Below are 22,802 nucleotides of genomic sequence, written 5' to 3' on the forward strand. Positions count from 1 at the left end.
ACATTTGTTCAACAACCTGCACTTAATAAACGTTTAGAGAGCAATTCAGTCTGTGCTAAGTACTTCAGGAATATAAATAGACAGGGTCTCTCCCATTAGATGGGCTTCCCAGGTGGTGCTAGTGGTAAAGAACCTGCCTACCAATGCAGGAGACATCAGAGACTCGGGTTTGATCCCTAGGTTGGGAAGATGCCCTGGAGGAGGGCATGGCAACCCACTCCCGTATTCTTGCCTGGAGAATCCCATGGACAGAGGAGCCTGGCGGGCTATGGTCCACGGGGTTGCTAAGAGTCAGATATGACTGAAGCAACTGAGCACACAGGTACTACCACTGAAAAGAGATAGGCACAACACAACCAAAGGGCCTTGAAAGAAATGTAAAGGGAAGAAACACAGAAGATGAAACAAGTAACTGTGCCTGAGGGAGTGGGAAAAGTTACCCAGAAGAGGAGATAGTGATCATTTAGAGACATTTGAGAATTTTGGTAGAAGCGGGTGAAATGGAAAGAGCAGAAAGATGGCAGGAACATGCAAAAGGAGCTGCTTCATTCTTCCCTAAAGTGGAACCTACTACATATTAGAATTTCTGTATTTTACTTGCAGAATAGAATTTTTCTACATAACTAGTTAGTCTCTAGTTTCTCATTAAATCCTTTGTTTTAATATATATGAATGTTTAGCCCTCTTCCCAGGAAGTGTTCACTTACAGGTAGTAATCAGAAATTTCACTCAACCATTTCATTCCTTAAAGATAGACATGCAATGAAGAGAGGAAGTGATGCTTCATTAGGTTTAATGCCTTCTCATCTGTTATAGAATGGAATTCAACCCAATTTGTGAGAAAGAATGTTTGCCGTATAGGATCTGATGAAATCTTAAGTCACTGAGCATACTGGAAAAAAAATTTTTTTAATTAAAAGACCCGCATGGGGTTGGAAAAAATGCTCTACGCTGTAGGCTTATATCAAGGTTTGTCTCACCTACTGTAGTACATTTTCACTGACCCTGCTTATCTAAAAAAATTTAAAGGGAAAACAGGAAGTCACATGGATTTAATTTTAAAGGAAATAACAAGTTGTAACTGACTTTTAAAAAGCAGACTAAGCGTTTACTGAAAATTATTTAGAAGTATTTTAAAAGAAGTAGCTTTAAAAGCCTTTCTTCATTTCTTTTAAACATTAAGGTAGGCTTGATTTAATCTATTATTCTGATTCAGAAATTATATGAAATGCAAGTTTGTATACTTGTTCCTGCTCTCGTTTACCTCCCACCCAACAGCCTGTCACGTGGGCGTGGTGAGGCTGGAAGATGCCTGGTGTGGCTGGAACGAACAAGGGACGGGCAGGGTGGGGTTCACGTCAGGAGCCTGGAAGGCCCGTTAGGGAGTCTGGATTTTATTCCAGGTGCAGTGAAGAGCCACTGAAAGATTCTGGGCAGGGGAATGTGATGCCATGTCTATAAAGCATTGGTGTGGGTGGTATGTACAGAGTGAAAGTCAAGAGGGGCAAGGCAGGAAGCACGGCCATCAGTTAAGAGGCTGGACAAGAGCAGGTGCAGCGCAGGTGATGATACTGCAAGTGAAGGCGGGGCAGCCCCTCAGTGCGCCAGGCACTGCTTACAGTACACACGAGTTGTTTATTGCCCCCGATAATCCTATGACCCACCTGCAGATGGAGAAATGAGGCACAAGAAAGTGAAGTCATTTTCCAAAGGCTACAGGAATTGGTAGAACCACCACTTATCAACAGTCTTCCAGCAGCAGCACCTACACCTTTAATGGTCACCTTGCAGTACCAGAACACAGACGGATTCAAGGTAAGACTGAAGGGCAGAACGGACAGGCCCCAGGCTGTGCGTCGTGGAGGGGGCCTGAGAGTGCCATGAATCTCCCGGATTTCCAGCTTTAGCGGGTGAAAGAGGCGCCATTTACTAAAATTAAGCAAATTCCAGGAGGAAAAGGACCTAGGAGGAAGATCAAGAATCCATCTTTTATTTATCCAGCTAACAACTGAGTATATACATATCTCACAAGAGGTAAGGGCTGGAGAAACAAATTCCGGAACTGTGGTAGTCAAAACAACTGTCCCTCCTAGTCTCTGGAACCTGTGGAGGGGTCACCTTCCATTGAAAAAGGACTCTGCAGGTGTGACTGAGTTAAGGGCCTTGACTTGGGGAGGTTGCCCTTGACTATCTGGATGGGTCCATTGTGATTGCTATGGTCTTTATAAAAGGAAGGGAGGAAGGGTCAGAGAGATCGGAAGTCAACTTGCTGGCTTTGAAGATGGGAGGATGAGGCCTTGTGCCAAGGAATGCAGGTGGCCTCTAGAAGCTGGAAATGCAAGGAGGCAGATTCTCTCTACAGCCTCCAGGGGAACACAGACCTGCCAACACCTTGATTACAGGACTTCTAACCTCCAGAGCTGAGAGAATAAATCTGCATTGTTTAAGCCACTACATTTACAGTAACTTCTTTTGACAGCAATGGGAAACTATTATAGGTTAGTATTTAAGATAACGTGGTATCGAAAGAAACAGGTGAAGGAGATGAAGAGGTTCAAACTTTCACATGTCTAGACTTAAGCTGACCATTAAAAAATGTGCAGAAATATCAAATCGCTATGTTGTGTAAGTGTTAGTCGCTCAGTCATGTCCAACTCTTTGCAACTCCAAGGACAGTAGCCTGCCAGGCTCCTCTGTCCATGGGATTTCCCAGGCAAGAATACTGGAGTGGGTTGCCATTTCTTTCTCCAGGGGATCTTCCTAACCCACGGATCGAACCTGGGTCTCCCACATTGTGGGCATATTCTTTACTGTCAGAGCCACCAGGGAAGCGCATCCCTGGACGGGCAACAGGAACTAACACAGTGTTATAGGTCAATTATATTGCTTCAAGAGCAAATAAACCCACAGAAAAAGCTCAGATTTTTGGTTACTGGAGGTGCAGAGAAAGGGGAGGGAGAATAGATGAAAGGAGGTTCAAGAGGTACAAACTTCTGGTTACAAGATAACTAAGGATGTGACATAGATCAGGATAAATATAATCAACACCGCTGTATCTTATACATGAAGTTAAGAGTAAATCCTAACTTAGAAGTATCATCACAAGGAAAAAAAAAATTTTCTATCTTTTTAATTTTGTACCTTATGAGATGATGGATGTTCCCTAAACTTGTGATAATCATTTCATGATTTAGGCCCCATCATTATCCTGTATACCTTAAACTGACAGGGTTGTAAGTCAATTATTTCAATAAAACTTGAAGAAAAAAATAAAGGAAAAAAAAAAAAGAAGAAACTGTAGGTGAAAAAATAGCTAAACCAAAGTTCTGAAGATGGGTACCAGAACGAATCAGGAGGAAATGGCCTTAATTAAAAGGGAACACTTCTTTTGTAACAGAAGAGGAGGAAGTGGGAACGAAGGTTAATGTGTAGATTACAGTGAGAAGATGAAGTCATTCCCAAATGATGGCTTTTACGATCTCAGTGAATTACGTGGCTGGGTCACCAGCAGGGGAAGACTTCAACCCTGGGTAGCTGACTCGTAATTCTAATAGAGTTCTACATTGCACCAAAGGATTCCCAAGATTTGCGGCAGGAAGTAGGAGTGGCCCAAGAAAGGCTACTACGTTCAGGCAAATGTAATAAAACTCAGGTGGGTCACTCGGGGCAGGGACCTGTCACTACTCACCGGTCACTCAGGACAACAGTCCCTCTCCCTCATCTCCTCCAGCCACGTGGAACGCGCTGACTCAGCAGGGCGCTGACTCTGCGCCGGGATCCTTCTCAACACAGCCACCCGGCAAGAGGCAGGTACTGCAAACAGCCCTGAACTGGCCTTGAGAGGAAATTCATTTTCCAGTCCTGACCGAGAGACTGTAGTTCTTTTTATCTCCTTCTCCCCGAGGAAACGACTATGGAAACAAATGTTAAAATACACCCGAGAAGCAGAAAGATGAGAGCAGCCCCTAAGTGTCTATCAGGCAGAGAATGACAGAAAATTCTGCTCAACCGTATCACTGACTTTCATGGAACCTTTAACAAGAATGAGCTAGAGTTGTAGTACTGGTGGGAAATATACTGGTATGTATTTCCAAAATACATTGTAACATGAAAAGCAGACCCAGGACAATTACACAGCTACTTCCACTCACCATTTAAAAAAAAACAACAGCATAGACACACAGGCACATATACATGGGATTGCTTTAAAAAGCTCTGCAAGAGAATGTATCAAGCTGTTAACAAGAACCTCTGAGGAAGCGTGCAATTAGGATGAGGGATGAAGGGAAAATTTCACTGGGCACCACTATAAGAACTTCCCTCTTGAACTGTTTATAAGTTTTTTCTTAAAAATTAATTTCTTTTTAAAGACATCAATGATGAATGCAACAAACAACAAAGGTTTACTGTATAGCACAGGGAACTACAGGCAATATCTTGTAATAACCCATAGGAAAATAATTTCAAAATTAATATATGTATACATGTATAACTGAATCACTTTACTGTGCAACTGAAACATTGTAAGTCAACTATATTTCATAAAATATATATATTTTTAAAAAGATTATTAATGATGAGCAGCTGAAGCATCTAGGTTCTTTTACATTCACATCTCTATCTGGATATCCGAACAGAAGGAATACAGGGAATAATGGTACAGGATGTGGCAGAGGACAGACGGGAAGACATGTTAGCAGCCTTAGTGACCCCTCCCCCGCTTCCCCCAATCAGGCTAAAAGCCTTCTTTAACCCCGCCACTCATTCCACTGCTTTCAAATCTGATTTCTACTTTCTCTTCCCAATTTGAATCACTGTTTTCACAAATACCCTATCTAATAGCCACCATCGTAGTCGTTACAATCCTTTCTCTAATTATTCCCCAATCTGGTTATTAGAATTAGCTTTCCCCCATCTTTTGATCGTGTCACACTTCTAAAATTAATGTTCCTGCGTCCTCTGCTGATCTTCTGCAATGAACCTCTTCTCTGTTAAGTCTGCCAACATCACTTTCCTTGTCCTGTATCATCACAGCACTTTAACTTCCTTAACCAAACGTTCTGTAGTTCTCATTTCTGTGACCTCTCACTGTGCTTCCTTTAGTTTCCTGTTATGAATGTGACCCTTAACTCCATATCCACTGAGATATCCTGCTTCCACCGTCAAGCTCTGTGAGACCCAGCAATTGCACATGTTCATCTACTTAATAAGCACTTAATTTCCTCACATCAAAGAATTGTTCTCAGTCTCAATCATCTCCAGCCATCCCCTCCAGGATTCCTTCCATGACTCTGCCCACATCCACCTCAAATTCTAAAGGAAATTCATAAAAAGTCAAAGCTACTCAGCAGTACCTCCTCTTGAAAGTCATTCTCACCCCTCCACATACATCACCCATTTTTTGAATACCTGGTACTTGTCAGGCACTACTGAACATATGAACTCATTTAATCCCAACTGACCCACTGCAATGGAAACTGTAATTATCCCCATTTTAAACATGTAAAAGCTGAAAACCAGAGAGGTCATAGGATTTGCCCAAGGTCACACAGCTCACACCAGTGTCAGAGGCAGGATTTCAATTCAGAGGATCTGGCTCTGAAGCCCCTACCCACTGCCAGGGTGCTGCACTGCTCTGAGGCCAAGGGAGGTTCCTCCTTTTCTCTGTTCCAGGAACACTGTGGCCTCACCTCTCCCTTCGGCACCCAGAACACCATATTCTTTAACCAATTCCATAACCAATTCTTCCTTATCTGTGTCCTTTACTCTTAAACCTCTCTGAGGATATAAACCATCTACCTCTCTGTCCTTTAACAGGTAATAGCACCTTGTACCAGGAGGTATTTAACAGTCAATGAATAAAATAATAAACCAGATTCACAGCCCTTTGGCCCTAGCAGAGCACAGGCTGTCAAAAAGGCAGAATCAGTGATGACTTCTGTTTCAAACTTTCGGGCTCCTGCCTTAAAAAAAAAAATCACACAAAAAGTAGGTCATTGGGGAGCTGTAGCAATACATTTCCATCTGTTTACTCCAGGGAATTCAAGGTGACATCTACCCTAAAACGACATTTAGGTGGTCAACTGTGAATTACCAAAGACCCAGATGGCGGGGTTCTAGAATTACCTGACAGTGCATCATAGAACTCGTCCTCACTAAAGATGCTCAGAGGCGGGGAACCTTTAACCAGAGACTGCTCTAATTCGTGATGTTCAGTGGCTAGAGTCGCCAGCGCTTCTGATAAAATTTTGTTTTTTTCTTGTTCCTGTTCCAATTTAAAATTCCTCACCTAGAAGAAAACAGATAAGACAAAAAAGACTTCAGAGTGACAGGAGAGACAGACTTACTCAAAAGGATGTGAAAATAACTCGCTTTAGACCCAGTTCAATTGCAACATCAGGAATGAAAACAGTGGTGCTACATGTGCACGCTTGAAAGAGCAAAATTACTAAGCTAATTTTGTTCTTCCCGTGGGGACTTTTTTCATAACAGCTCCAGCCAATGCAAATAGATTAAGAAAAAGCAAACAAATTCAGCCCAAGTGATCAGGACTACTTAGTAGGAGGACATCAGTCAATTTGAAAATCATATAAATTTTTTTTTAATAGTATTTCATTCAACATTAATCAAATTAAAGCAGATTTTGAACAAAATAAAGAATTAAAACTGTTGTAAATATTAAAATGTGAACCACATCAAAGATTAAGACATAATCCTCCGGTTTACTCTCAAAAGAGTTGGTATATCAAACAAAGAGAAACAAGAAGCTAGGTAATGACGTTTTAATTACCATTTTCCAATCCAGATTTTGATTCTGGTTGCATATTTTACCTTGAGTTTAGTGAACAAAAGTAAATAAATAAAAGATTATAGAGAAGGCAAAGTCATACTCCTTTGATGATATAATCTGTTCTTCCTATCTAATTCAAGAGCTTCTGAATTTGAAGTTAATTAAAGCCTTCTAAAATTTAAGTAGTCTAATTCTCATATAAAATAGCAGGTAGCAGATTTGGTATGAACAGTTTCATCCACTCTTGTATTAGAACTCTGAAAATCACAGCTACTTCATCAACTCCCTCAACTTCTAGGGGTCACGTGGGTCTTTAGACAGGAATTGGAAGAGCTGGGATCCACCTAATCTCAGATTTCTCTTGTGCCTGTTTCTTTACCTATAAAATCAGGATTCTATTGCCATGGAAGAGTCTCATCGGTGGCTTTAACTCAGTGGTCTTCAAAAAAACAGAAAGAAAAAAATTCAACAGCACAACCTATTTCTCAAATCTCAATGCATGAAATCCGATGTTTCAGGAAGCAGCAGTTCATAGGAGGATGCTGGTTCCAGATCGGGAGCCTCCTGGAGTTTTCCCTCCAGGCCCAAAGCCAGGGGCTGTTCCAACAGTTGAGGAGCATGAGATGGGGTGACCTCCGAAACCCCCTCCAGTCAAAACGTCTGCCCCTGGGTCTTCACCCTGGTGACTTCCAACTGCTCCCAGCTGCGCTCTGCTGAACTCCGCTCTCACTTCCTGGTCTCTCTCTCAGTCTCCTTCCTGTGGTCTCCAAGCACACAGCATCTTCCTCCACATTCTGACTCTACAGTCACACGTATAGGGACAATGCTCCAAGAATCCCAGATATGACTTAAAATATAGCCCTACCAGAAAATGCTAAGTGTGTAATAAAAACAGAATTAAACCCTCATTATTTTGGAACAGCTCCAGTCCTCGGGTACCTTAGTATTTATTATCATTATAGGAATGTACTTATTATTAGAATTACAATAATGAAATATAAACAGCAATAAATGGTAAGCAATAATGTGCAGAGAAGACCCAGAAAACAGGAAAAAATTAAATAGGTATATAATTATAATTTTTAAGAAACTGAAAAATACATGCAAACGTTCTTAGAATCTAAAATTTTATATCCAAGGAGGAAATACTCTTGGTATAGCTGAAATCAACCTTAAAAAAAAAAAAAAAAAAGCTGTTTTTCCTCCACTTGACCAGACAATTCATTTATCTATAAACAAGGACTACAGAATTCATCATAATATCCAAAACGAACCCTTCTTTAGATGGAAAAACATCAGCACTGCTGCAGATTCCAAAAAACGCCATTGCAGATTCAAACTCTTTCACCCCTATCCACTCCTCTTTCATTAAGCTTAGGTTTTGTTTTGTTCAGCTGCTCAAGTATCAAAATGCAAATGTGCTATTGACACTGTACTGTTCTACACAGTGTTTTAAAAAGTGTTAGTCGCTCAGTCGTGCCTGACTCTTTGCAACCCCATGGACTGCAGCTCACCCGGCCCCTGTCCATGAGATTTTCCAGGCAAGGATACTGGAGTGGGCTGCCATTTCCTTCTCCAACTGTTCTACATAAGAATCAACTAAGTTACCTCTTTGGGTAAAAAATATGTAAGTTCTAGTTTATTAATTTTATTGTTAATCTCTTATGGTGCCTACTTTGTAAGTTAAACTTAATCATAGGTATATGATTATGTATGTAATCATACGTATAGGAAAAAACAGTACATATACACATTGTTCAGTAAATCCAGTTTCAGGCATCCACTGGGGGTCTTGGATCATACCCTGGCCCAAGGATAAAGGGGGGAACTACTATAGTTACTGAAAAAAAATTGGTTTCAATGCTTTAAAACATCTATGTTAAGTTTAAATACCTAAACTCAATCCCTAGATTTCAGAAAAGGGGCAAAATAAATGATTGAGGCTCCAAAATATCAAGTTCTCCCAACAAGATTGTACTCGAAATCCTGATCTTTTTATCCATGAAAAGCAAGCATCCCTGTATTCTGCTGCCTCAACATCTGTTCTCAGAGAAGATGGTCTCCAGAGAAGGAGGGAAAGGGGTGGAAACAAAACGTGGAGAAGAGGCTCTGACCACAGACTGGATCTCACCTCGCTATCATCTGTCAACTGATCTGAGGACACGTGTATTAGTTTCAAGTCTAACAGGATCTGCGATACTGGAGGCATGTTACTCTCAAACTTCCTGCTGAATGGCAACACGTCCCCATACGGAAAAGGGATGCAGCTGAGACAGCAGGTGTGCGCAGAATAGAAACTGCACTAGTGAAGAGCTGCAAAGAAGCACCTAAGAACATACTTCACTGGCAAGGATGCTTTTTGGTCAATCAGATCAATCAGCTGGAACAGTCAGCTGGAACAATCCAAATCTAACCCCGCTATCATCTCAGTAATTCAGAAACACTGGGAGGATACCTGTACTGGAAATAGTGTAAACTACTCATCAAGCTATGCAGAGTGTAACTTCATAAAATCCTCGTCTTACTTTCCAAGTCTGTCTCCAAACTCTCATTTGCTAGTTTAGCAACTGTGGTGTGAGAGAAACAGTACCTTCATGCAGTCCCTCTCTGCACTTCTAAGTGCTGCTCTTCACCTTCGTGTGTATCAATACACGCACACAGATGACTCAAAGGATAACTTCCCTATTATTGTTCAAAGAACAGATAACTTCACAAAATTAGTAAAAACCCAACATGTGGTTATAATTAGACCATTTCCAGCATATGGACAACATTTTCTTTCTCAAATTTCACATAAAATTCACACTTTGCCACAACAGAAATCAACATAAAACCAAGTAAACGTAAATGTCAAACTTTTTATTAGAAACATTTAAGAACTGAATCATCACACATTTAATAGTTACACATTATTATCAACTATTAGTAGACACATTGCTCTATGTCTATAGCTCCTTCAGACTAAGGCACATTCAAGCTTTTCCAATAATCTCCAAAATCACTTTAACACGGACTCCCCTTTCATCTTACTCAATTTCACGCTGGCAGAAGAAAATCACAATGAATACTTGCAAAGTGTTCTTCACTCCATCAGTGAATGGATGCCAACAAAAGAATTCAGAATTTTAAAAAGCCTGGTGCTAGCCAGTGAATATACATTTTTATCAACTTCTATAAAGCACCCTGCTATTTACCTATGTTTCCAAGAGGTTAAGTCAGGCAAAGGCAATGATTAAATCTGGCAAAGACACACCACTAAGTGGGAGTAAATTATTAGTATTCAGAGAACACCATGTCCAATTATCCAATTACAGGTTAGGTGACATTCTGGCTCTGATGATCAATCTAGTAAAGCTCTTTCAACCGGCTACATTCCAGTCAGTTAACAGCATCAGTCAGGCAGTTCAGTCACTCAGGTGTGTCCGACTCTTTGCGACCCCAAGAACCGCAGCACACCAGGCCTCCTTGTCCATCACCAACTCTCAGAGTTCACCCAAATCCATGTCCATCAAGTCGGTGATGCCATCCAACCATCTCATCCTCTGTTGTCCCCTTCTCCTCCTGCCCTCAATCCCTCCCAGCATCAGAGTCTTTTCAAATGAGTCAGCTCTTCTCATCAGCTGGCCAAAGTATTGGAGTTTCAGCTTCAGCATCAGTCCTTCCAATGAATACTCAGGACTGATTTCCTCTAGGATGGACTGGCTGGACCTCCTTGAAGTCCAAGGGACTCTCAAGAGTCTTCTCCAACACCACAGTTCAAAAGCATCAATTCTTCAGTGCTCAGCCTTCTTTACAGTCCAACTCTCACATCCATACATGACTACTGGAAAAGCCACAGCCTTGACTAGACAGACCTCTGTTGACAAAGTAATGTCTTTGCTTTTGAACATGCTATCTAGGTTGGTCATAACTTTCCTTCCAAGGAATAAGCGTCTTTTAAGTTCATGGCTGCAATCACCACCTGCAGTGATTCTGGAGCTCAGAAAAATAGTCAGCCACTGTTTCCACTGGTTCCCCATCTATTTGCCATGAAGTGATGGGACCAGATGCCATGATCTTCGTTTTCTGAATGTTGAGCTTTAAGCCAACATTTCCACTCTCCTCTTTCACTTTCATCAAGAGGTTCTTTAGTTCTTCTTCACTTTCTGCCATAAGGGTGGTGTCATCTGCATATCTGAGGTTATTGATATTTCTCCCAGCAATCTTGATTCCAGCCTGTGCTTTCTCCAGCCCAGCATTTCTACGATGTACTCTGCATATAAGTTAAATAAGCAGGGTGAAAATATACAGCCCTGACATACTCCTTTTCCTATTTGGAACCAGTCTTCCATGTCCAGTTCTAACTGTTGCTTCCTGACCTGCATACAGGTTTCTCAAGAGGCAAGTCAGGTGGTCTGGTATTCCCATCTCTGTCAGAATTGTCCACAGGTTATTGTGATCCACACAGTCAAAGGCTTTGGCATAGTCAATAAAGCAGAAATAGATGTTTTTCTGGAAGTCTCTTGCTTTTTCCATGATCCAGCGGATGCTGGCATTTGATCTCTGGTTCCTCTGCCTTATCTAAAACCAGCTTGAACATCTGGAAGTTCACGGTTCATGTATTGCTGAAGCCTGGCTTGGAGAATTTTGAGCATTACTTTACTAGCATGTGAGATGAGTGCAATTGTGCGGTAGTTTGAGCATTCTTTGGCATTGCCTTTCTTTGGGATTGGAATGAAAACTGACCTTTTCCAGTCCTGTGGCTACTGCTGAGTTTTCCACATTTGCTGGCATATTGAGTGCACTTTCACAGCATCATCTTTCAGGATTTGAAATAGCTCCACTGGAATTTCATCACCTCCACTAGCTTTATTCGTTGTGATGCTTTTTAAGGCCCTCTTGACTTCACATTCCAGGATGTCTGGCTCTAGATGAGTGATCACACCATCGTGATTATCTGGGTCATGAAGATCTTTTTTGTACAGTTCCTCTGTGTATTCTTGTCACCTCTTCTTAATATCTTCTGCTTCTGGTAGGTCCATACCATTTCTGTCCTTTGTTGAGCTCTTCTTTTTTCAGCATCAGCCTTTCTCATTTCTTATTACTGGATGTACGGCTATAACAGAACATACTGGCTTCAGACTGAAATACATCTTAAATCCAAAAACATCTAATCTTACCTCTTAGATAAAGAATTACATTAAGACTTATTTCTGTGGTTAGAGGACCAATGATATGCTGATTTTTCTCTGCTGCTGCCACATTGCTGTTGAAAAGTGGGCCTGGTCCTTTACAGCTGGGTAAGGGTTCTGCTGGGCTTCCTTAGAGGCTCAGTGGTAAAAAAACAACAACAACAACAACAAAAAAACCCACCTGCCAATACAGAAGACACAGGTTCGATCTCTGGGTCGGGAAGATCCCCTCGAGTAGGAAATGGCAACTCACTCCAATATTCTTGCCTGGGAAATCCCATGGACAGAGGAGCCTGGTGGGCTATAGTCCATGAGGTCACAAGTCGGACATGACTTAACAACAACAAAGGCTCTTCTGCTTGTAGAAGATGACAGCGTTGCTGGAGGTGGGAGGCATAGCGCTCTCATGTGAACTCAAGCAGAGGTTATCTAGGTTCATAGCCAGGCTGAATCATGCTCTCAGCCCAGGAAAAATAAGATTTGATCTCATGTCCCAGGCATGATCAAGTATGGAAACACATCTTCAAGACTGGATGGTAGGCACGCACTTTGTTTTATAGATTTACAAAGTGCCCTCACACACATTAGATTTTAGGGTTTCCATTGACTCTCATGCCCTGCTTCTACGCCATCTCACCAATGCCTCTCCAACTGCACAAATTTTATGTTTCTCAAGCCCTTTCCCCCCCTCCCCCTGCCCCAGTTCTCCTCTTACTAAGAAAGACATTTAAAAATAAAGAAGTATCAGTGGCCAAGCAGATTTGTCTGATGGGAGGAAATTCAGATGAGGGAGTATATAGAAGGAAGGTGTGGGGAGGGGAGGGGGACTGCACAGAGCTTGCTGTGCTGTGTTTAGTTGCTCAGTCGTGTCTGACTCTTTGCAACTCCATGGACTGTAGCCCACCAGGCTCCTCTGTCTATGGGGATTCTCCAGGCAAGAATATTGGAGTGGGTAGCCTATCCCTTCTCCAGGGGAACTTCCCAACCCAGGGATCGAACCCAGGTCTCCTGCATTGCAGGTGGATTCTTTACCATCTGAGCCACCAGGGAAGCCCAAGAACACTGGAGTGGGTAGCCTATTCCTTCTCCAGTGGGTCTTCCCGACCCAGGAATCGAACTGGGGTCTCCTGCATTGCAGGAGGATTCTTTACCAGCTGAGCTACCTGGGAAGACAACAGACCTTACAGATCAATGTAAGAACCCTGGCTTTGACTCTGACTGACATGAGGAGCCATTGGACAGCTTTGAGCAGAGGAGTAAGGTTATTTGATTTACATCTTAACACAATCTCTTTGACTGATAAAAGCTGAATAAGAGACCTGGAGGGGAGGGCAAGCTTAGAATTAAAAAGATCTCTAAGAGGCTACTGGGACAATCCCAGTAAGAGATGGATAATAACAACAGAGGTGATGAGAAGTAGTCAGATTCTGCATGTATTCTGAAGGCAGGTCTATGGGATGTGAGACAAGGGTCAAGGATGACTCCATAGTTAAAGATAGAGTCATCTTCACCCAATGCAGGAAGACTACAGGAAGGACTTGGAACAAGCAGGAACTCATACATGGTAAGTGGGAGGTATCATCAGGCGTTCAAGTGCAGATGTTATGTAGATAAGTGAAAGAAAGTGAAATCGTTCAGTCATGTCCAACTCTTTGCGGCCCCATGGACTGTAACCCACCAGGCTCCTCCATCCATGGAATTTTCCAGGCAAGAGTACTGGAGTGGATTGCCATTTCCTTCTCCAGCGGATCTTCCTGACCCAAGGATTGAACCTAGGTCTCCTGCATTGCAGGCAGACGCTTTACCAGCCACCAGGGAAGCAGGTCTTCAGGGACAAATTCCAGGCTGGAGATACAATCTGAGAGTCCTTCACAGATAGATTATGTTTTAAGCTGTAAAACTAGATAGAATCACTAAGGGAGAAAGTGAGACAGGCACAGGAAGAAATCTAAGGACTGAGCTTTCCCTCTGATGGGAGAGACAAGAAAGAACCAGCAAAGGAAACAGACAAAAAAAGGTGGAAGGTGGGGGGTTGACTGAAGAAAACTCAGGAGTATGTGCTAATTCTAGAAGCCTAAACAAAGTACTAGAAGGGGGAACAAGTGATTATGTTGAACACTGATGACAGATCAAATAACATGAGGACTAAGAAAAGCCCTCTAGATTTGATGATGAGGAAGTCAATGGTGACCTTGACAAGGACAGGTTTAGCAGAACAGTGAGAGAACGCTGAAGACAAAGGCTTCACAGGAGTGGGTCAGAAGAAATGAGAGGGGACTTGGAAAGCGCAAGTATGGCCCATTCTTTCTGCTAGAAAGGAAAGGAGAGAATTGGGGCAACTGCTGAAAGGGGGTGAGGGTCAATAAGGCTTTATTATGAAATATATGCCAGCGTGTTTCTACATCTATGGGAAAGATTCAACAAAGGGGAAATTAATGATATAGGAGTCAAAGGAGAGAATTGCTGGAATAAGGTTTCTGAGTTTGCAAAAAAAAAAAGGATGGGATCAAATCCATATGAGTACAATTGGCCTTCGCTAAGACAGGACAGCTCACCCTTAGTTGGAGGAGAAAAAAGCAGCATGTATGTATCCAGATGCAGGTCTCCTCAGTGGGTCAGCAGCAAAGAATCCACCTGCAATGCAGGAGATGCAGGTTTGACCCCTGGGGGCCGGGAAGATCCCCTGAAGGAGGAAATGGCAACCCACTCCAGTATTCTGGCCTGGGAAATCCCACAGACAGAGGAGCCTGGTGGGGTATGGTCCATGAGGTCGTGAAAGAGTTGCGCACGACTAAGAGACTAAACAACATGTGTCCAGATGCAGATAGGTAGGTATGTGTAACCGAGTGTTCTTTTAGTGGTTCCTTTTGTCTTGGTGCACGTAAGAACTAAAGAGAACAGGAAACAAAGAGGTCTTCAACCAGTAGGTCCCAGTATATGCCTTACACACAGCATTGAAAAGTGCACCCTGAGATTTCAAAGGAGATGAGATCCAAGGCCTTTCAAAGCCTCATTCATACTAATCTGGTCAACCCAGCACAAAGCAGCTGTTCCAGCATTTTCCCTTTGCTTATAGGAGACCATGGCTTGCTCCTGGCACTGTTACATGCTCCGTTCTTACTGGCACTACCGTGTTCCTCAATCTGGCTCCAGCCAACAGGAAAGGAAACCCTGCTGGGAATTGCCGCTATACTTCTTTGCCCTTCAGCTCTGTCTTGGGAATGAAGGAGAGGGTGTTATCTGCTTGTTGACTTACTGATAAAGCTCTAAGTAAAACGAGTGTTGTGGAGCTTGGTAATTGCTAATCATCTGTTAAATCCATTACTCTCAAATGTATCTTCAGACATTTTAAATCAAGGAGGAATTGTGCAATAACTGTGTAGCCCTACATGTAGGACAGAGCCCAGTAAATAGTCACTCAAGCAATGTAGTAAATAGATGAGTTTTAAAAGCAAGGGCTTAAGATACTTGAATCAATATAAACCCAGAATATTTGATAATTATTTCTGTCAGATTGATTTAAAAATAACCTCTCATAAAAATAAAACCAATGAGAGAATAATGCTACAGACAAATGACAATATGTCTAAGTTGAGGTTTTGCATGTGTGTTTTTTTTTTTTAAAGAAGAAGCAAAAAAGAAAAATGTCTTCTGAAAGAAAAGTACCATTCACTTCCATGGTATGCCACCAACAGCAGATTCAATACACATGAACTTCACTCCCTTGCTCAACAGTTCTGGCATTTAAAATAACTCGGTTCAAGTAAGATCTCATACTAATTTTCTCTTTCAATTGCAAAGCTGAGTCAGTTGATACTATAACAGTCACATAAGGAACTACAATAACCAGTACTTTCCATAACTAAGACCATTTTACATTCCAGAAGTTAGCACTTATAGAATTACATTCCTAAAAGCACCACATCAATGTATAATCTCCAAATTATTCTAATTATAATGTATTAAAAATTTCAAAAGGTTTTTATGTATCATGTAAATTACAGAACAGGATGTTAAACTGCCATGTAATGGCATGTATTAAACACACTGCAAACAAATTCAGTGTAATGTCAAAAATCATTGCTGGCTATATGAAAATGGTAAAATTCCAAATCAACCTACTCAATAAAAGTTCAGGAATTTTAAAAGGCCTATTCTTTTAACCATGTCTCTTAAATTCTCCATTAAATAGCTGTTCATGAGTGTATTCCCTATGTGCCCAGAATGGGTTGCCTATGACATGCTCAACAGTTAACTGCTGAAATAGCATTTTAAAATGAAGAAAATTCAGGAGTGCAGTAACAGGAGAAACAGACAGGGACTGACGCAATGCAAAATGACTTTTATCATAAAATCTCTCTAACCAGTATTAACAAGTATTATTTTTCAGTTTATTCCAGAACCAATCATTTAAGTGAGCAAAAATGCCTCTTAAAATCTGTGTATTCTTAACTTCAGTATAAGAGTTCACCTAGCCAAAAAAAGAAAAAAAAGGACTTCATAAGCATTTGTGTAAACAATGGTTCTGCTTACACAGGGCTGTTACTGTGTCTACAACTGATAAAGTACATGCATAGCATTTTAGTTTTCAAAAGGCACTTTTTTTACACACTGTTAGAGTTCATTAAATCTTCCTAACAACACTATGAGGAATGCATATATGTTTAAACTGAAGATCATAAAGTTTAAGTAACTTGCCAAAGGTTAGCAGAATAAAAAACTGAAACCAACATCTTTTAACTTGGACTCCTGTAAGCTTTCCAACCCACGGCATTGCCAATAACCAATAACACTGTTGACAGCAATTCACGACCAAGAGTCTTAGAAGCAGTTGTTCAGTCTCTCAGTCATGTCTAATTCTTTGCAACCCCATGGACTGCAGCACACCAGGCTTCCCTCTCCTTCACTGTCTCCCAGAGTTTGCTCAAACTCATGTCCATTGAGTCAGTGGTGCCATCCAACCATCTCATCCTCTTCTGCCCTCTTCTTTTGCCCTCAATCTTTCCCAGCGTCAAGGTCTTTTCCAATGAGTCAGCTCTTTACATCAGGAGGCCAAAGTATTGGAGCTTCAGCATCAATCCTTCCAATCAATGTACAAGGGCTGACTGCCTTCAGGACTGACTGGTTTGATCTCCCTGCAGTCCAAGGGGCTCTTAAGAGTCTTCTAGTGTACCAGTTTGAAAGCATCAATTCTTCAGCACTCAGTCTTCTTTATAGCCCAATTCTCACATCCATACATGACTGCCAGAGGGCCTCACGTTTCTGGGTAGATGGGATTACTACACTGATGGGCCAGACAGATGAGGGAGGGCAAGCAGAGCTGCCTGGACCACAGTAAAGCACTTGTTATAAAACCATCCCTTGGACTCCTGTCAGGAATGACATCACTATAAAATGGTGAGATTGTTACACAGACTAGGAACCTGACTGCAACCACACCCTCCAGGAGAAGGGTTTCTTTTTTTTTAAAGATCTCTTCTGTTCCTAACCTGCTTAGAGCTAAGATTCCCCACTATGAAGAGTGTACCTAGAAGCAGCTGTAGAGCTGGCTTGGTTTTTTATCAGAAGGCCCAGTTTCAGCCCCAACCTACTGCCTCAAGACTTAAAAAATGAACAAGGTCCACGTACTGTGATTTCTCCCAATATCTAGTGTCTTCTTCTTCCTTAGTAAGAAACCCACTTTGTTAGCTGAACTCACTGCCCTGCATCTTCTTAAAAATTTTTTTATTTTATGTTGAAACATGGTTAATTAACAATGTCAGTCAATCCTAAAGAAAATCAGCCCCGACTATTCACTGGAAGGGCTGTTGCTGAAGCTCCAACTCTTTGGCCACCTGCTGCAAAGATCCAACTTGTTGGAAAAGACCCTGATGCTGGGAAAGATTGAGGGCAAAAGAAGAGGGCAGCAGAGGATGAGATGGTTGGATGGCATCACCAACTCAGTGGACTTGAGTTTGAGCAAACTCCAGGAGATAGTGGAGGTCAGGAAAGCCTGGCGTGCTGTAGTCCATGGGGTCACAAAGAATCAGACATGGCTTAGCGACTGAACAAAAACGAACACCATCTTAAACTCTATTGCTCAGTCTTTCTGGCAGCTGTGGCCACATGACTAAGTTCTGGCCAAGATGGAAGTAATTTAAGGAATTCACCGGATCTCCTTAAAGGGAAGGGCACAGTCCTATTTTCTGCTTGCTTATCTGTTTCCTTCCTCCTAACTAGAATTTGGTATTTGGAACAACCCCCAACACTTGAAACTGCCATGTAGTGTTTTTTCAAAAGCACCACTAAGTATTCTAATGTGGCTTCTGGATAAGAATTGCCAGTTTAGGGGCTTTGCTGGTAGTCCAGTGGTTAAGAACCTGTCTTGCAATGCAGGGGACACGGATTCAATCCCTGGCCCAGGAAGATTTCACATTCACGAGGCAACTTTAAGTCTGCAAGCTACAACTACTGAGCCCACGTGCTGCAACTACCGAAGCCCATGCACCTAGAGTCCGTGCTCCACAGCAAGAGAAGCCACCGCAGTGAGAAGCCTGCACACCCCAACTAAAGAGTAGCCCCAACTCGAGGCAACTAGAGAAAGCCCATGCACAGCAAGGAAGAACCAGTGCAGCCAAAAGATTAATTAATTTTAAAAGAATTGCCAACTCAGGAGAATTCCAATTTAGTTAAAAAATATTTACTGGGCACGTACTACTATATTTCAAGGTAGGGCTAGGGATACAAAGTAGAAGAGATTGGTGAATCCTTGGATAGTTTATAGTCTGGAAGGAGAAAAAGACAGCAGCTTCACACTCCTGCCCAGTACACCTATTTAAAATGCAAACTCAGCATTACTGTTAAGCTTTTCAATGGTTCTTTATTTGCTTTCCCTTACAGTCTCCAAAGCGGAGTGTGTTTATCCATGAGACATACGAATATTAGAAAGTCTTTTATATTTACTTTTGCAAAAAATGCTAGACCATATGTTACATATACAGATACGATATAGACAGACTGACAACGGTGCCATCACACGCACCTCCATGGATCACCTGGTCAAGGGTCAAGTGCAGGATGCCCAGTAACTTCAGGGAAGAGTGGTGACCCCCTTCAGAGGCTGACCGAAGCGCCTGCTTTCAGGGTATCGTGACGCACACCGCACTTCATGAGAGCGTGGTTACAAACAAGGATTACGGACTGTATTATCTAGATTTAGTTAAGTCACAAAATACAACCACAGCATCAAGACTATGCCAAAAGAACGCCAGACTGAAGCCAATACTGATGATGGTAACGAAAGGAGCAAAGAGAATAGAGCAAAGGCTTCTACTGCCGGCGGGAGCTCTTTGCCAGCTACCCTGGTTAAAAAGCAAAACAGAGCACATATAATCAGATGACAATAAGCCAGTTCTCCAGAAGACCATATGAAATATGGATGTATGTAGATATATATATAGAAATCTGGATGTGTGCAGGTCACCCTCTATTTATGGGTTGTTGGTGACACTTGTGGTATAAAAAACCTGCCTGCCAATGCCGGAGATGTTAGAATCTCAGTTCAATCCCTGGGCTTCCCTGGTGTCTCAGTCGGTAAAGCGTCTGCCTGCAATGCAGGAGACCTGGGTTCAATCCCTGGATCAGGGAGATCCCCTGGAGAAGGAAATGGCAACCCACTCCAGTACTCTTGCCTGGGAAATTCCATGGATGGAGGAGCCTGGTGGGCTACAGTCCATGAGGCTGCAAAGAGTCGGGCACGCCTGAGCGACTTCACTTTCTTTCTTTCTTCCGATCCCTGGGTCGGGAAGATGCCCTGAAGAAGGGAATGGTAACTCATTCCAGTATTTTTACCTGGGAAATCCCATGGACAGAGCCGCTTAGTGGGCTGCAGTCTATAGGGTCGCAGAGCGTCAGACGCGACTGAGCATGTATGCATGCGTTATCTCTTGAGATACAAACTAATAAGCATGTGAAGTCGTGACATTTTTCTCATCATTTAAAATCTGAGCATCCAGCAGGTGAAGATACCACTGAAGAAATCTGAAGAGGTTTATTTACAGTCACAAGACATACAGAAGTTTTAGCCTTTAAATTTCTTCACTAAATGTCATCAAATATTTAGCAGTCTTTTAATGGTTTTTAATAGAAAAGACAAAACGCTACATCACTTGAGAAAACACTTATTCTCAAAGTACAAAAAACAGGAGACAGGAAACAATGTGATGAAAAATTCAGATATATTCCTTTGTCAGAAAATACTGCTGTAAGATAGAGAAAACTGCTGAAGATATTTAGAAAAACAATTTAGTGTGGGATATTTGCTCTAGAGAAAATTACAGCTGCTTTGAACATGTCTTGGCTAAACCATGTTAGAGTAATGAACTACAAGAATTAGGTTTTTGGTTTTTTTTTTTAAATGAACCTCTAAGGGGAAAATGTATCAAAGAAGATATATTTTCAATAATAATTAAATAAAAATGTTTTATGGAAAAATTGTGTATATATATAAATGTAATATCCTGATGAAGCAGTTATTTTGACCAAAGGTTTTTACACAACCACCCAATTTTAAAAGGAGCAAAGAACTTGAACAGATTTTTCTCCAAACATATACAAGTGACCAACAAGCATAAGAAAAGAGGCTCAGTATCTTTAGTCATTAGAAGAATGCAAACCATAACAATGAGGTTATCATTTTACACCCACCAGGAAAGTAAGTGTTAGCAAAGATGTGGGAAAACAGAGTCTCTGTGCCCTGCTGGTGGGAACGTAAGGTGGAGCAGATACTGTGGAAAACACTGCAGTGGTTCCTTGAAAAAGCTAAACATAGAATTACCATATGACCCAGAAAATTCACTCTTAGGTATATACTCGAAAGAACTGAAATGTGTCCAAACGAATACTTGTGTAAAAATGTTCAGAGGAACACTATTCACAATAGCCAAAAGGTAAAAGCAACTCAAATATCCATAAATGGATGTAGGAATAAGATGTGTTACACACATACAATGGAAAACTATTCCACCATAAGTGAGAAAGTCCTGATACACGCTGCAGTGCACACGATGCCCGAAAACAGGCTGGAGAAGCAACACTAAGGGTCACACGTTGAATGATTTCATTTCCAGGAAATGCCCCAAACCAGCAGATCCACATAGACAAACACAGATTAGTCATTTTCATGGGCTGGGGGCAGGACTGGGGATGGGGAGTGACTGCTTAATGGGAACAGGGTTTTTGTTTTTATTGGAGAATGATTACTTTACAATGTGTTGGTTTCTGCCATACAACAACATGAATCAGTCAGAGGTATACATATGTCCCCTGCCTCTTGAACCTCCCTCCCACTCTTCTCCCCATCTCATCTCATCCTCAGGGTTCTATTTTGAAGTGATAAAAATGTTTTGAGTGACAGTTGTACAACACTGTGAATTACCAAATGCCACTGAACCTTATGCTCAAAACAGTTAATTTTATGCTACATAAATGCTTTAACTTTTTAAAAATTAAAAACTCAAAAAAGCCCCATTTCCTATATGATCCAGCCATTCTACTTGCTCCTAGGTATTCACCTAAGACGTATGAAAGGGTATGTCCACACAAAGATGTGCAGTAGCCAACAACTGGACACAATTCAAATGTCCATCAAGAGGTGAATGAACTGTGGTACATCCATAAAATGGAGCACTGCTCAGCAATAAAAAAGAATGAACTATTGCCATGAGCAACAACCCAGATGGATCTGCAGATAATTAAAGAAGCTGAACCTCTGCCACGCCCACAAAGGTATGATTCCACATACGTAAAATTCTAGGACATGCCTACTGAGCACTAATTAATCAGGGACAGAAAGCTAACCAACAGCTGCCTGTGAATAGGAAAGAGGGTGAGGTACTACTAAGGCAGGAATAAACTTTGGGGAGTAACACAATTATTCCTAATTCTGAAAGTAATGATGGTTTTACAATGTTAACATGCGTCAAAGCTCACTAAACTATACTTTAAAATGTGTGCAATTTATTGTATGTCAATTATACCTCAATACAGCTAAAAAATGGAGCATATTTAACAAGGGCATAGTGAAAAGACCGCTCACTAGTGACAATGGGAATTTAAACAATACATTTCTTACATATTGTCAAAGAATATGTATGACAAAGTAAAATACTCTGATACTACGGAAGACAATGAAGGATATTAAACTGCATTGTATACTGTATTTGTGTTATTTGCCAATGAACGGACCAAGACCAATCAAAACCTCCTGCCAGTAGTTGCCAGGTTCTAGTGTTTATATTCTTGCCTATACTTTACAGAATTTTTTATGTCTTTTGTGTATCTCATAATTTCACAATAAGCAAAATATCTTTAAATGTGTCTATTCATGAAGTGATGTTTGCAAACTTTTGCATCAGATTCACAAATATGAAAAATCTGTATTTGCATCAAACACAAAATGATGCTTACTTATAAGGTATTCTCCAATAGTGCAGTGTGCAAGGTTCTCTTAGCCATCTACTATAGGAACCCAATCTGAGATTCTGTTAAGCACACTTTTGCCTCACCATGGCTGCAAAACTTCTACCTAAAAATAGCTTACTCTTATATAATCACTCACCACAGATTTATATATCTTATGTATCCTTGAAATGCATTTCTCTTTTTAGATATGGCACCAGAGGTAAACAATCATTTTTAAAAGCAAAGAAGTTAAATCCTAATCTAAAGAGATCTTATTGTTAGATCTTATTCCAGGGCTCTGTAGTTGAGAGTTCTGTTGATGAAAACAGAAAAAGTTATAAATAGGAGAAGAAACACCCTATTGAGTCAATTTTTTAAATGAACTTTGAGAGATTACTTGC

General features: G+C 41.3%; 1 protein-coding gene across 4 annotated transcripts in view; it reads right to left on the reverse strand.

The window, feature by feature from the left end:
* OSBPL1A (oxysterol binding protein like 1A) overlaps positions 1-22,802 on the reverse strand; it is a 221,221-nt gene that overhangs the window by 81,357 nt on the left and 117,062 nt on the right. For 2 of the 4 annotated variants that reach the window (XM_040264746.1, XM_040264752.1), the window contains one exon: positions 6,127-6,289. The exons of 1 other annotated variant lie outside the window; for it this stretch is intronic. In XM_040264746.1, coding sequence (XP_040120680.1) covers positions 6,127-6,289 — 163 coding nt within the window. Of the gene's footprint in view, positions 1-6,126; positions 6,290-7,169; positions 7,974-22,802 lie in introns of those variants that run through there. One more of the 4 variants, XM_040264747.1, reaches the window with a different exon arrangement.

Source organism: Oryx dammah, unplaced genomic scaffold (assembly GCF_014754425.2).
Source record: "Oryx dammah isolate SB20612 unplaced genomic scaffold, SCBI_Odam_1.1 HiC_scaffold_22, whole genome shotgun sequence".
NCBI classification, from domain to species: Eukaryota; Metazoa; Chordata; class Mammalia; order Artiodactyla; family Bovidae; genus Oryx; species Oryx dammah.